The 14,507-nt window shown below is 35.0% G+C and overlaps 1 protein-coding gene across 1 annotated transcript in view; it reads right to left on the minus strand.

Moving 5' to 3' along the window:
- Positions 1-1,764: 1,764 nt before the first annotated feature.
- LOC145691635 (uncharacterized) overlaps positions 1,765-14,507 on the minus strand; it is a 55,269-nt gene continuing 42,526 nt past the window's right edge. The window contains exons 3-5 of the mRNA XM_081767016.1: positions 14,014-14,188; positions 9,386-9,461; positions 1,765-2,376 (exon numbers count right to left, since the gene is read on the minus strand). Coding sequence (XP_081623142.1) covers positions 2,301-2,376; positions 9,386-9,461; positions 14,014-14,188 — 327 coding nt within the window. The 3' untranslated portion in view covers positions 1,765-2,300. The remainder of the gene's footprint in view (positions 2,377-9,385; positions 9,462-14,013; positions 14,189-14,507) is intronic.

The following is a 14,507-nucleotide window of genomic DNA, read 5'->3' on the forward strand; positions in this document are numbered from 1 at the left end:
ATTTGTGCTGTAAAATGTCGTGGTATCAATACCACAACACATAAACGAAATGGTTCAAATTTACAAAAACTTTTGTGGCCAGGGTCGTGCACGTTCACTAGCGGGTCAGGACCCATGCGATCATCATCCCTATCATCCCTTTACTTACTAAACTAAAAATTGTGCTGTAAAATGTCGTGGTATCAATACCACAACACATAAACGAAATGGTTCAAATTTACAAAAACTTTTGTGGCCAGGGTCGTGCACGTTCACTAGCGGGTCAGAACCCATGCGATCATCATCCCTATCATCCCTTTAATTACTATACAAAAATTTGTGCTGTAAAATGTCGTGGTATCAATACCACAACACATAAACGAAATGGTTCAAATTTACAAAAACTTTTGTGGCCAGGGTCGTGCACGTTCACTAGCGGGTCAGGACCCATGCGATCATCATCCCTATCATCCCTTTACTTACTAAACAAAAAATTGTGCTGTAAAATGTCGTGGTATCAATACCACAACACATAAACGAAATGGTTCAAATTTAAAAAAACTTTTGTGGCCAGGGTCGTGCACGTTCACTAGCGGGTCAGGACCCATGCGATCATCATCCCTATCATCCCTTTACTTACTATACAAAAATTTGTGCTGTAAAATGTCGTATTATGAATACCACAACACATAAACGAAATGGTTCAAATTTGCAAAAACTTTTGTGGCCAGGGTCGCGCACGTTCACTAGCGGGTCAGGACCCATGCGATCATCATCCCTATCATCCCTTTACTTACTATACAAAAATTTGTGCTGTAAAATGTCGTGGTATCAATACCACAACACATAAACGAAATGGTTCAAATTTACAAAAACTTTTGTGGCCAGGGTCGTGCACGTTCACTAGCGGGTCAGAACCCATGCGATCATCATCCCTATCATCCCTTTAATTACTATACAAAAATTTGTGCTGTAAAATGTCGTGGTATCAATACCACAACACATAAACGAAATGGTTCAAATTTACAAAAACTTTTGTGGCCAGGGTCGTGCACGTTCACTAGCGGGTCAGGACCCATGCGATCATCATCCCTATCATCCCTTTACTTACTAAACAAAAAATTGTGCTGTAAAATGTCGTGGTATCAATACCACAACACATAAACGAAATGGTTCAAATTTAAAAAAACTTTTGTGGCCAGGGTCGTGCACGTTCACTAGCGGGTCAGGACCCATGCGATCATCATCCCTATCATCCCTTTACTTACTATACAAAAATTTGTGCTGTAAAATGTCGTGGTATCAATACCAGAACACATAAACGAAATGGTTCAAATTTAAAAAAACTTTTGTGGCCAGGGTCGTGCACGTTCACTAGCGGGTCAGGACCCATGCGATCATCATCCCTATCATCCCTTTACTTACTATACAAAAATTTGTGCTGTAAAATGTCGTGGTATCAATACCACAACACATAAACGAAATGGTTCAAATTTAAAAAAACTTTTGTGGCCAGGGTCGTGCACGTTCACTAGCGGGTCAAGACCCATGCGATCATCATCCCCATCATCCCTTTACTTACTATACAAAAATTTGTGCTGTAAAATGTCGTGGTATCAATACCACAACACATAAACTTAATGGTTCAAATTTACAAAAACTTTTGTGGCCAGGGTCGTGCACGTTCACTAGCGGGTCAGGACCCATGCGATCATCATCCCTATCATCCCTTTACTTACTATACAAAAATTTGTGCTGTTAAATGCCGAGGTATACATTTTCTCGGTGATCCTACATAAAATTTCAAAATAGCGGCCATTTTTCAAAATATGAGGTATCCACGCTACAGGGTGTAATTTTCGGGGCTCTAAGTTGAAATTTTTGAGTAGAAGCATAAGACATTTTGAATTTGCTGCATAGATTTTCTCTGCGATCCAATTTAAAATTTCAAAATGAATGCATTTTTTTTTTTCAAAACAGCTGTGAATATAAAATTATTGCAAGTTATGACAATGACAATCTTGAAATATAAAGCACATTTACCCCTAAACATTGAAATATTTCGAAAAGACCGAATTAGACCCGAAAATAACCGAAAAAAACACGTGGATCCAGTTGCATTGTTTTTTTTTAAAGCCCGGGTTTCTTCAAACCCTGATACAATCCCTGTAATTACTATACTTGACGTGGTATTGGAACAGAAATTACATTGGAGCACATAGGAAATGAGTAAAAAATAATATATTAATATAAAATCCTTTATTTTTTATTTTCATTTTCTTTTTTAATTTTTTTTTTTTTTTTTTTTTTTTTTTTTTTTTTTACATAATATTCAATAGGATCTTGAGGCCTTTTCGGTTCGGATGCACTTCGTCTGGGTGTCCATTTGGATAGCTCCTGAAAATAAAGTAGGAAGTTTTAGTCGCTCAAATATTGGTAGTATTGGTACATTAATTTTTATTGTTGTTTTTTCACTTACTAGCCATATCATATTCAGTCAATTCTAACTGTAATTTCGTATTTTTAGGAATCATATTGGGGATTACATAATGTGAACACCAGTGGCGTATTTACGATTTTATTTCGAGGGGTCTTGGCTAACTTTATTCCTGGAAATGTGAAAATTCTGCAAGATATTTCATTCACTTTAATATAGTAAATACAATTTCGGGGGGCTTAAGCCCGGAAGCTGCCCCTTAAATACGCCACTGGTGATGGTCATATACTTACTTATTCCTAATTAGTATGCTCATGCCTAGCTTCGGAAATAATACATTTTTCTGTGCCTCTTTATATATATAATGTATATAATTATTCACTATAGTCGAGAAAGCATTTATTTATTTATTTATTTATTTATTTATTTATTTATTTTACATTTAGCTTCATAAATAAAAGGAATTGAAACGCCTAGTTTTATTTCTGTATTCATCATATATCCTAAAGGTTCTTCTGATCATCCTAGAGTTCTCTTTGCAGTGTGTAAAAAAGAAAGAAAAATATGCGATTTGCTGATAGTTTTTTATTGTTTGTGGTTCGTGGTGATTGTTACAGTTATCTGGATGTCTGTGATACCAGATTGTATAAATACTGAATATCAGAATTTACCTGTCGCTTTTCGATGCATTTATTCATGTGCCCTTTAACTCTAACCAGTTATTGTGTACTTGGGCAGTCTGCTAGAGGAATTTCCTGACTGAGAGGAATTTCTCTAAAAATCAGTAAAATGTTTTCCATTGATGTTTTTTTTTTCTTTTTTTACTGTTGTTTTCTAGCAAAATCTATTTTATGTAACTTGATTTATGTTGAGCTCGAAATGTTACTTTTCCACGTACTACAACTCTAAAATTAAAGATATCCAATCGTATTCGGAGAGGTTTTCACGTGATTAGTGTCGACCAGGAATTTGACTAACACATGATGCTATTTTCCGTATTTGGAAGCACACTGGTTTGAGTGGTTTCAAATTTCATATTTAGAACACATTCGTTATGCTATGCATAGTTTAAATAATGAATTATCTATTTACGTTGAATTTTTTTTATAACCATATAGTTGGAAAACACACACTAGTTAGATTTTGTTTGTTTATAAATACGAATTCACGAATATTTCAGTATCATGTTACGATTATAACGGTAGTTTATAGCTCTTATCAATTTCTAATATTAAAATTCAAATAATCTGGGTTTATTTTACCTGTTAAACAAAGTGGCTCCATTTCCAAACTTTTTGTGTGTAACACTGTGCTGTGTTACGTGAATTTGAGTAATATCATGCCCATTAGCACTGGCGCAAATCCCGGAGGGACGAGGGGGACATGTCCCCCCAATCTTGGATCTGGGGGGACTGTCCCCCCAATAATCTGATTTAAAAAGTGCTTTTTCGGATAAGTGTCATGATTTGTGTCCGACTGTCCCAAAGGAATGTAAGATGAAATTGATTTCTCTTTGCTTTTCCATTTTTTTTTTTTTTTAAATCGTATTCTGTAGTATTTCAAACTGAACTTCGTACTGTAGTGAGTTTAGTAGTCTCATCAATATGTCTTAATTCCACTTCCGCTATTTGGGCACAAATTGCAATAAATGCCAGAGGAGGATATGCCCCTCTCCTCATGCTGGAAAGTTGTCTCAGCTGTAGGTACGGGCACCAATTCCGGGGAAATGGGGACACATGTCCCCCCCCCTTCCAACATTGGAACTGGAGGCTCTCCCAATAATCCGATTTGAAAAGTGCTTTTTGCAGATAACTGTGATGAGTTGTGTCCGACTGCCACAAAGGAAAGTGAGATGAAATTTGTTTCTCTTGGCTTTTCCATTTTTAATGAAAATGAAGGCGTGCGACTGTGCGTGACGTAACCTGATATGAAATCTTATCTCCTCCTCTCTCCTATGCCCTAGCACACGAAGCGTATATAAACTATCCAATGTCAGTAGAACCCATCTTTTCAGTAAATGCGCATTTAATCTATTTGTAGTATCAGCCTAGGAATCTACTCATGCTTCGTAAGCTAACTAACTCTATAGCCTATGGAACCCGGAGGTTCAATGCCACGTTCACAAAAGCTCTTCACTGACTTCTATCCAGTTTCTACTTTGTATTCCTATTTTTGCGAGATCCATCTTAATATTGTCTTCCCATCTGCGCCTAGGTCTTCTTAATAGTCGTTTTCCGATTGGTCTTACCGCTAACACCTTGAAAGAGTTCCTACTTTCTTCCATCCTGGCTACATGTCCTGCCCACCTAAGCCTCCTAGACTTAATGACCTTAACAATGTTTGGTAAGCCGTATAATTTACGTAGTTCGTCGTTATGAAGTTTCCACCATTCCCCATTCCCGTTTCTCTTGGTCCGAATATTTCTCTCGGGATCTTGTTCTCAAATACTTTCAGTCTATGCTCTACACTCAGTAAGCGACCATGTTTCGAAACCATACAGAAGAACAGGTATGATTATCGTTTTATACATTTTAAGCCTCAAATCCCTCGACAGAATTCGCGACGACAAGAGGTTTTGAACTGAATAATAACACGAATTTCCTGTTTTTAGTCGACATTTAATTTCTTCGTGAATATGATTTTCGTCTGTTAATATTGATCCTAGATATTTGAAAGTATCCACTTTATCAAAAGTATTATTTAATATTTTAACACATACATAATTTACCGTATTACGGTCCCGACGCACTTCCATGTATTTAGTTTTCTCTGCATTTACTTCTAAATCCATGTCCATGCAAGCGCGTCTAATAAGACCTGTGCATTGCTTTCTATTTTTTTCCTATCACCCCCTACTAAATTTACATAATCAGCGTACGCATAACCTGGTGAACACCGTTCAGCTCTAGACCCTGGTTGCTATCTTTGATTTTCCTTATAGCGTATTCCAGGACAAAGTTGAATAATAATGGCGACAAAGCATCTTCTTGTTTCAGGCCATTCTTAACGTGAAAGCTCGTGGCCAAAAATTTTCCTACCCGGACTTTACTTTGGGATTCATTTAAACATGCCTTAATTGATCTATAGCTTTTCCGGTATTCCAAATTCTATAAGAACGTCGTACAATGTTTCTCTCCTAACCGAGTCGTAAGCCTTTCTAAAATAAATAAATAGTTGATGTACCGGACTACAGTATTCCCGCTTGTTTTCGAGTATATGGCGAATGGTAAATATTTGGTCGATAGTTGATCGATTTCGTCTAAATCCACATTGATAATCTCCAAACATTTCATCTGCGTATGGGGTCAATCTTGCTAATAGAATGTTTGAAAGGATTTTATAGGATGTTAACAGAAGAGAGATGCCTCGATAATAATTACAGTCGGTTTTGTAGCCTTTCTTGTGGATTGGAACAATGATTGATTCTTCCTACTCTTGTGGCAATTCTTCCTTGTTGTAGATAAGGAGAATGAGTTTGTGTATCTTGTTCCACAATTTTTTGCCTCCAGCTAAAATTAACTCAGCAGCAATTTCGTTTACACCCAAGATTTGTGTTTCTTTAATTTCTTTATAGCGATTTTTACTTCTATTCGATTGAGTTCTGGAATATATGGTTCTGCGTTGTGTATCTTCCTTTCTCCACGCACATTAGTTTTTGGCTGCGTGTTAAGCAAATCGTCAAAGAAATCTTTCCATCTATTTAAAATGCTATCTGTATCAGTGAGAACTGTTCCATCAGCTTTCTTTCATATATAAGAACGAGGTTGATAGCCTTTCTTAAATTCGTTGATCCCTTTATACATGTCCCGAGTGTTTTTATTTTTACTATCTTCAAGTTCCTAAATTTTAGCTTTCAAAATGTCGCGTTTCTTTGTTCTAAAAGTTTTGGAAGTTCCTCGCCTGATGTCTACGAAATTTTGTGTAGTTATTTCATTCGGATTTTGTAGCCAACGTAATTTTGCCTGTTTTCTCTTCTCTGCTAGTTCGAACCATGGTTTGTTCCTACGTATTTCCGCGTGTCCCAATTTTACTTTTGAGAGAGGATGTTTCGTAAGCAAAGAAAAGAATTCAATTGCTGGAACATTTTTCTCTATAATCTTAAGGTTACATCTGTTAAGTAAAGAGTATGACATGCGTCAGATTTCTGAAACGATTCCTGTAATGTTATTGAGATTATAATCATTTTGCTCAAAGAGTATTGTTGCATCATACATAATTGATATTCTTTCTTCATAGTTTTGGGGAAGTCGTCATTTATATTATTATATTACTATAAAACAATTTTAACGTGGATCTTTGTGGATGCCTAATTAGAAACATACCAATTATAAATATGCATGTATTCAGATTTCAGTGTCTTTTCACCGCAGTGATTTGTAATACTGATATGTACTACTACTTCATCTACATCACCTAATATATAATATACTCTACAACAGTTGATCAGATTCATCTATCGTAATATCTCCCTTATCATCTCCCTTATTTAGAATAAGCCTCAAATCTGCCCATCTTCCAATGTTGAAGACAACCAATGTCGTATTTAGGATTTTCTTTCGAGGGCTATGCCCAACACAAGGAAGAAAAAGGGCAATTGCCCACCTGAGTTTGAGAATTATATATATTTTAATTTATGCATAAATTGAAGTTATAATGGCAAGAATTACAGATCGATAAATCCTATATGATATGATACAAAAATTTAGAAGTGAATCTAACCCTTTATTCTATTCATACAAGAAAAAGAAAGCATCCTCTTGGCCGTCCTAATTTTCCGGGCTAATTATTCCCCCGTTTTGATTTTCTTTAATTCAAACATTTCCTTCTTTTAAAAATAACTAAACGATATAATTGTTCCTTTGTTATAATAACTAAAGTCCTGTCATGTTGATATCCGCGCATGTTGGTGTGGTACATTAGTTTCGCTTATCAACTCCTCTTAGTTTTGGTGTTACTGATGACGGCCAACTTGAATCACAACTGACAACGGTCGATAAAGTATGATAGGCTAAATGAAAGTAGTAACGTCAAGAAAAAGAATCAGAAAAAAAGAAAGGATGACAGAAAGAACAATTAAGGACGCAGTTTTTACATGGAATGAAATTTGACAAATACAGTATTATTTCTAAACAAAAAGCATAAGAAAATGGAAAGTCAATGACTTCTTAGAAATGGTAAGAGGGATTATTGTTGTACGTGGAATGCGTAAAACTAACAAATTATTTCGAGGGAAGAATGAGCCCGATAGCCTCCTAAATTTTCCATTACTGAAGAAAATTCTGCTCCCCTGATCCTTCGCAGCATTGTTTTTCAAAATCATAAATATTTTGAACATCGCTTATATATATACAGTGGCGGATTCAGGATATGATCAAGGGAGGGGCTAAACCATAATTTGCCGTTTTATCCAGTGTAAAGCAGAATTGAAGCCCATTTTATCCAGTGTAAACCTGAGCGTCAAGGGGGGGGGGCTATAGCGCCGTAGCCCCCCTTGGATCCGCCCTTGTATATATATATATATGGGAACGTCTTACCCGTCCCCCCCCCCAATGTTGAAGACAGATTTTCGCCTATGCCCATTAGTGTATATGAAAACATATTTTCTTCTTCACATACTGTTGTAGAATTTTCGTATATTTCTCTATTATGCATAATCATTGCATAAATTAACCAAGCACAAACGAATAATAATTAAATGTTACCAAATGAGTTTCTTTTCACAGTGTAAAACTACAGTAGATTTGGAAACTTTGTGACTTCAATATTTAAACTTGAAATAGTACATCTATAGCTACTGATTGTAATAAAGGAATAAGATCAAAGATAGAACCTGTCTTTGGACGCTCAATCCACGTCAAAAACCCATTACTCGCTATTTCTTAGAATATATATATATTTACTACTCAAGAAACAGAAAGTGTTAATTGATGTCTATCACTTCTGGTTGCAAAAGAGGAATAAAATCAAAGGTGAATCCATATAAGAAAACTGCTTATCACTATCTACGTCCGTTTTATGCATTATGCGATTAGTGTTGTAAGAGAAAAATCGTATCTTTCCACCACTTCTAGTTTGTACAGAGACAAATATAGAAAGAAAAGTCATTTTTGGGATACTGAAACTTTTAAGTAAAGCGCTGTTCATTATCTATTACCGTTTTGCTCTATAGAAATAAGTATGAAAACCGTAAATACTAAACACAAACAAACTATTTGCTGAGCAAAACAATATATTCACATAATAAACTATATACGTGTTACAGTTTCGCCAACTAACATTTTGGCTTCATCAGACACTATCAGACACTTAGATAGTGTCTGATGAAGCCAAAATGTTAGTTGGCGAAACTGTAACACATGTGTAGTTTATTATGTGAATATGTTGTTTTGCACAGCAAATAGTTTGTTTGTGTTTAAGTACATACAAAGCAAAGCTTCTACTTATCGTAAATACTAGTGAACTTCAACCAGTAACTATTTTGGTAGTGCAATGCGCTAACTCAATTACTAAAAATCTTGAGGAGCTAATAAAGCAATCACTAAAATCACTTGCCGCTATCGATTACCGTTTTGTTGTTTGACGATCAACGCTGAAGCCGGAAATGGTTAATTTGAATCGAATCATTTCTGGTTGGAAAAGAGGGTTAAAGAGGAGATTGGAGCTATTCTTGGGACGCTGATGCAAATGCAAGAAACCGCTTCTCAATTTTTTTTTACTGTTTTAGTTCTGATACCTGTCGACAGACTGACGGACATAGCCGTTGTATGAGACACTGATATTTACGTATAGTATAGCTTACCAGTCTAAAAATCCCGTTCTGAATATACGAATAAACTCCATCTCACTACTTTCCTTCAAAATTCAGTTAAACAGAAATTTGTAATTCGGTAGAAATTGTTGTGCGCAAAAAAATTGGATACCGTAACGCATTCTGCGAGACAGTCACTGATAAATATAAATTATTATTACCTTTCGTATAAGCGCATGTTGGGTCTACCATTATACATGAAATACTTCCACGTTTCCACTACTTTGCAACACGACTCTGAAAATAAAGATAATATAAAATTGAAAGAGTTTCTTACATACAATTCCTAGATAAAAATGACATACGACATGTTTATTAATCGACACCAACATTTATGAAATTAAAAAAAGGTTTGAACAAAAATTTTCTACTTTCGTTCCTTTCATTTGTTTATCGTTATTAATTTTAATTGGATAAAAATATATTTTTTTAAATTAGTTATTTCTGCATTATTAGATTATTAGATACCTAGTCCATATGTAACTAGGCATCCAAGTTTATCATTGCGCATCTTGTACTTCTTTGCAATTTCGCAGTCGGGCATCATCAGTTTCAAGGTATATAAAATAACAGGTAGGACCAGTTCGCGTTTAGTGTTCTGATTGAATCCCTGTCCGTGACGTCATGTGGAGGTATTGGATGTCTTTTTTGTTTGCCTGCTTGTTACACTTCGCCCTTTACTCGTAAAACGGGATTCAAAGCTACATAATTTTCAGATTTCTTGTCTTTTCAATTGAAAAAAAAAATGAGTTATTTTCTACTCACAGATAAACTCCTCCTCGATCAGTTTTAATGATTTTTGGTACTTTAATGTTTACAGTAAAACACCATGTTTACAGGAGAAATGAGTTGATATTACGCAAGGGTAATTACAACGTTCTAACATGACATAACTTAACCTTGCCTAAACCATTAAAAACAGAAACTATACGAAGAAAGCACGAATTTTAAGCAAAGAATTCTGACCCACCAAATCCAACAATTCTAACCTAAACTAATCTAGGCCTATGTTTACCAGAAGGGGTCAAACAATTTAAAAAAAAAAAACATGTGACTTTTTTGGTAATTTCTATTCTTATTAGGTTAGTTTAGGTTAGGTTAGGTCAGTTTAGGTTAGCTTAGGTTAGTTTATATTATATTATGTTTAGCAGAAGGTGTCCAGCATAATTTTCAAAAAAATGATAGAGTTTCACTTATTTCTACTAATATTAGGTTAGCTTAGGTTAGTTTACGTTAGGTTAGGTTAGATTTGGTTACGTTATGTTACGTCTAAGTACTTGCATCATCCATTTCTCCTGGAAATTTTGTGTTTTTTACGTGCTTCTGGACCCTTTCTGCTAAACATACTCCCTAATCAAAACTGACCTAACCTAACCTAAACCATCAAAAGTACAGAAAATATAACAAGAAAGTACGAATTTTAAGCAAAAAGTTCTGCACCCCAATTCAAAAAATATCCCAATGTGATTTTTTTGCAATAGGTACGATTCTGTTAGACAAGATTAGGTAAGGTAAAATTAGATTAGGTTCAGTTCTTAATGGGTTCCTATGAATGTTCTGCTCAAAGTGCACTTTTGCCAGAATAATGAACCAGATGCTCAACATAACTTAAGAATATTATTTAAAGTAAAGAATATATGAGAATATACCTTTATATTCTCGTTGGTACCCCCTTCTAACTCGTTTTACATACATAAACTCCTTGGGCCTTATGCAGAGACGTTTTGACGCAAGATTAGTGCCATACTAAAGACATTGACTAACATAAGTTTCCTGCAGTAGTCAGCCCTTTAGTATGACGCTAATCATACTTCAAAATGACTTTGCCTAAGGCAGCTTAAGTTTCAGACCCTCAGAAACAAATGTCAATAAAAGTAAAATAAATTATTGTTGTTGCATACATAATAATAATAATTGTTTTTGTTCTCCAACTTGACTAGTGTCTTGTTTAGTTTTTTTCCCCATGCCAGTTTAGTATCAATAATGAGGGAACCGTGTCAGATCTTAAATACTTCTTTTGCGGCAAACCAGAAGCTCATTTTTCATATCCTTTTGATAATCCTGTTGTTAAAAGTGAGCAGAACATGTTCGTGCGTTATCCGCATTAAAAGTGTCCATTCGTTTAGAGCGGGAAGCCCATGTTCTTTGAAGTTCTTCACTTTTAGGGAAACGATGGAACAATATTTCATTCGTATTACTTCCTCTATTCTTAGAATGAGCTACTGCACAAATAAGATGACTTTTGCCCATCTTGAAACAGTAGTGTAATTGTTTATTCAGTATTCCACTTATTATTTTGAAAAATACCGCGATACCTACACGTGACGTCACTGACCGCAAAGAATCCTGGGAAAAATGAGAGCAGAAAGGCTATCCTGAGAGTCCCCTGATCAGTTTAAAAACATCACTACAAATGCCAAATCTTCTAGCAGAAGAATGGGGTCATAACTTGATTAATAGCCCACAATATTTCTGCAGCAATAACTTCATACTTGCTGATTAAGAATACTTCTAGGCATAACACAAGTATTAAATGTTGTGACACTGTTATCGATAACGTATGTTCGTTATTAACAACTGAAGTTCGCACTTCACAAATTTCAGCTTGGAACAGAGTTTGTAGTTGATGGAGCAGCATGTACAGAAACAAGAGTCTGTAGTTTCCTTGCCAGTTATCATGTCAAACAGTTTTTTGCTCAAACTTGAAGAATTTCATCTTTGAATATGCTTTTTGCCTTTGGCATGAGATCGAACTGAAGACACTCCATGCTGCTAATATCAAAACTGATGATACACGAAGAGCTACTACCCTTTATACTACCCTGGAGTTCAAAAATCCAGGGTAGATTATAAAGAATGATAATACAGTAAAACCTCTGAATAACTGACACCAATGGGACGGGATTTTTTTTTTCCGTTACTGAGAGGTGTCCGTTACAGAGAGGTTACAAAAATTTAATTTTCTCAACGGTAATTGTATGCAGTAATATACAGTAAATACATTATGTATGAGCGTAAATACGTAAAATTCAACATGAAAATATTCTATTTAGTACGTATTTGAATTACTGTAATGGATGAAGGAGAAATTCATTTCTGTTAAATAATATTATTGTTGGACAATGTGTTAATATGTTCGTATACTGCAAATGATAATGCGTGTATGGTAATGTTCTTAAGAACGTCATCACCCTGCAAAAAATCCATTAATTCACTTACGGCCTATATTAAAAGTAAAAATACGTTTAAAAAGTATGCAATATTATTATTCAATACTGAAAATGTGGAGAAGAAACTTACCAAATTTCTTGGGGAAAAGTCTACAGTAGTTGTCTGCCGTGTACATCCTACGGACACTAAACGGTGTGACAAACATCTTGGCATTTGAAGGCGGCGCTCCAAGTTCCCTTTAAATGCTGCTAGCAAATGAGAGGCTAGCGGTATTGCCACGTTTATTTTGTACACATCCACGTCTATCCCCAGTCACCTGATCGCTTGTCTGCTTAGCCATAGCCACATCCCTTTACCACTTGGCAACGTCGCGTCAGAACTTGCGTTTTATTCGTTTAGCTGAAATGCCAAGATATTTGTCACAGGCTTTAGCTTCTGTTCGAAATTTGCTAGCAACTGTTGGATCAATTGGAGAACTTCTTTTCACCGCGATTAATGGCAAATTTCTTTCATTGTTCAACTGTTTGACACACCAATTTGTACAAAAGAAAAATTTTGGTTTTCCCAAAAAAAATAAGAGAGAAAACGTTGCTAGTTGAAAAATGTTATTGCAAAACAAACTATGTTTCTTGTGTTATCTATGAAATTGTCGGGAAAGATGCAAGGCCCAGAGGAAAAAGCACTAAATTTGTTAGGGAAGGGAAGATCCGCATAGAACTCTTGACCATACGACTAATCCAGCATAAGTGTTAGTGCTTATTGAAGATTTTCTAGTATTTCCACCAGAAAGCAGTTTATTGCGGGCAGAAAAAAAGAAGCATTTCAAGTTCAGCTTGAAGTTGCTCTGTTTAATGACTTGTGGGGAAAAGTCTTTTCTGTCTACTGTCAAATATCGCAGAACCAAGAATAATTCCTGGCCGTTATGAAGAGGTTATTGAAATGTTTGGGGTTAAACAAGGACTGTTCGCGTCCGTATCTGAGAGTGTTCGTAAAAGGAGGGGGGGTTGTTCCGTAAGAGAACATATATTTTTGTTGAAAGAAAAAATCTGTCCGTATTATAGAGGTGTCCGTTATTGAGATGTGTCCGTTAAGGGAGGTTTCGCTGTATTTGTATATTTCATAACTTTTCCAGTATGTGTATCAAAATTTCAGTATATTTTCAGTATTTTCAGTATCAAAATTAAATTCCAGTATAATTCAACTATTTCCAGTGTTTCCAGTATCAGTAGACATCCTGATATTATGCTCCTTGCTCTACTTTTAACTTTTGTGGTCGTGGTAGTTACGACTTAGACCGTTTATTTTTATCTTTCGAAATAATCAATTCTTATCTATAAATCTTTAATGTTGAACGGTTTATTGTGAAATCTTATATATATATATATATATATATATATATATATATATATATATATATATATATATATATATATATATATATATATATATATCAGTGGCAGTGCCAGAGAAATACCTCCTGGTGGTGGCAACGGTAGCCCCTTACATATGTTAAAGTGCAGGTCAAAAAAATATATAATTATCCTTTCTATTGTGCAAAGAAGAACAAGAACAAGGAAAGAGAGTTAAACAAAATTATGCAACCTTACAAAGCACTTACTGGAATTTAGATGACGCATATACATTCGAAAAGTGAGACAATCTTCTCTGTATCCGAATCTATTAAATACTTTTGGGATTGGTGGAGGCTCTAATAGAGTTATGTAGTTTTCTTTTCTCCTTAATATCACCAGAATTGATTGAATATTGTTTAATGTTTCTTCAATATTTATTCCCTGAAATGATAATAATAATAATAATTCGATAAAAATTCCTTCAAATTCAATTTTATTGCTACTTCTTAAAGTTACTATTTATATTCATATTACACGAAAAAAAAAATCCATCGAACTCATGTGGGTTCGTAATAAATGGTACGGAATCGAATTAAACCTAAGTTTTTTAATAATAAGATAAAAATCAATGACTGCATTTAACTTACTTAGAAAAAACACGAATTTCCTCCCAAATGAATATTCCAACTTTTTCTATTTATAATCTGCATGAAGCTGTCGTGTTGCAGTAGAGTAGTACGTGCTTAACTCGTACGCAGTG

This window comes from Thermobia domestica, chromosome 1 (genome assembly GCF_964235325.1).
Source record: "Thermobia domestica chromosome 1, izTheDome1.hap1.1, whole genome shotgun sequence".
Taxonomy (NCBI): Eukaryota; Metazoa; Arthropoda; class Insecta; order Zygentoma; family Lepismatidae; genus Thermobia; species Thermobia domestica.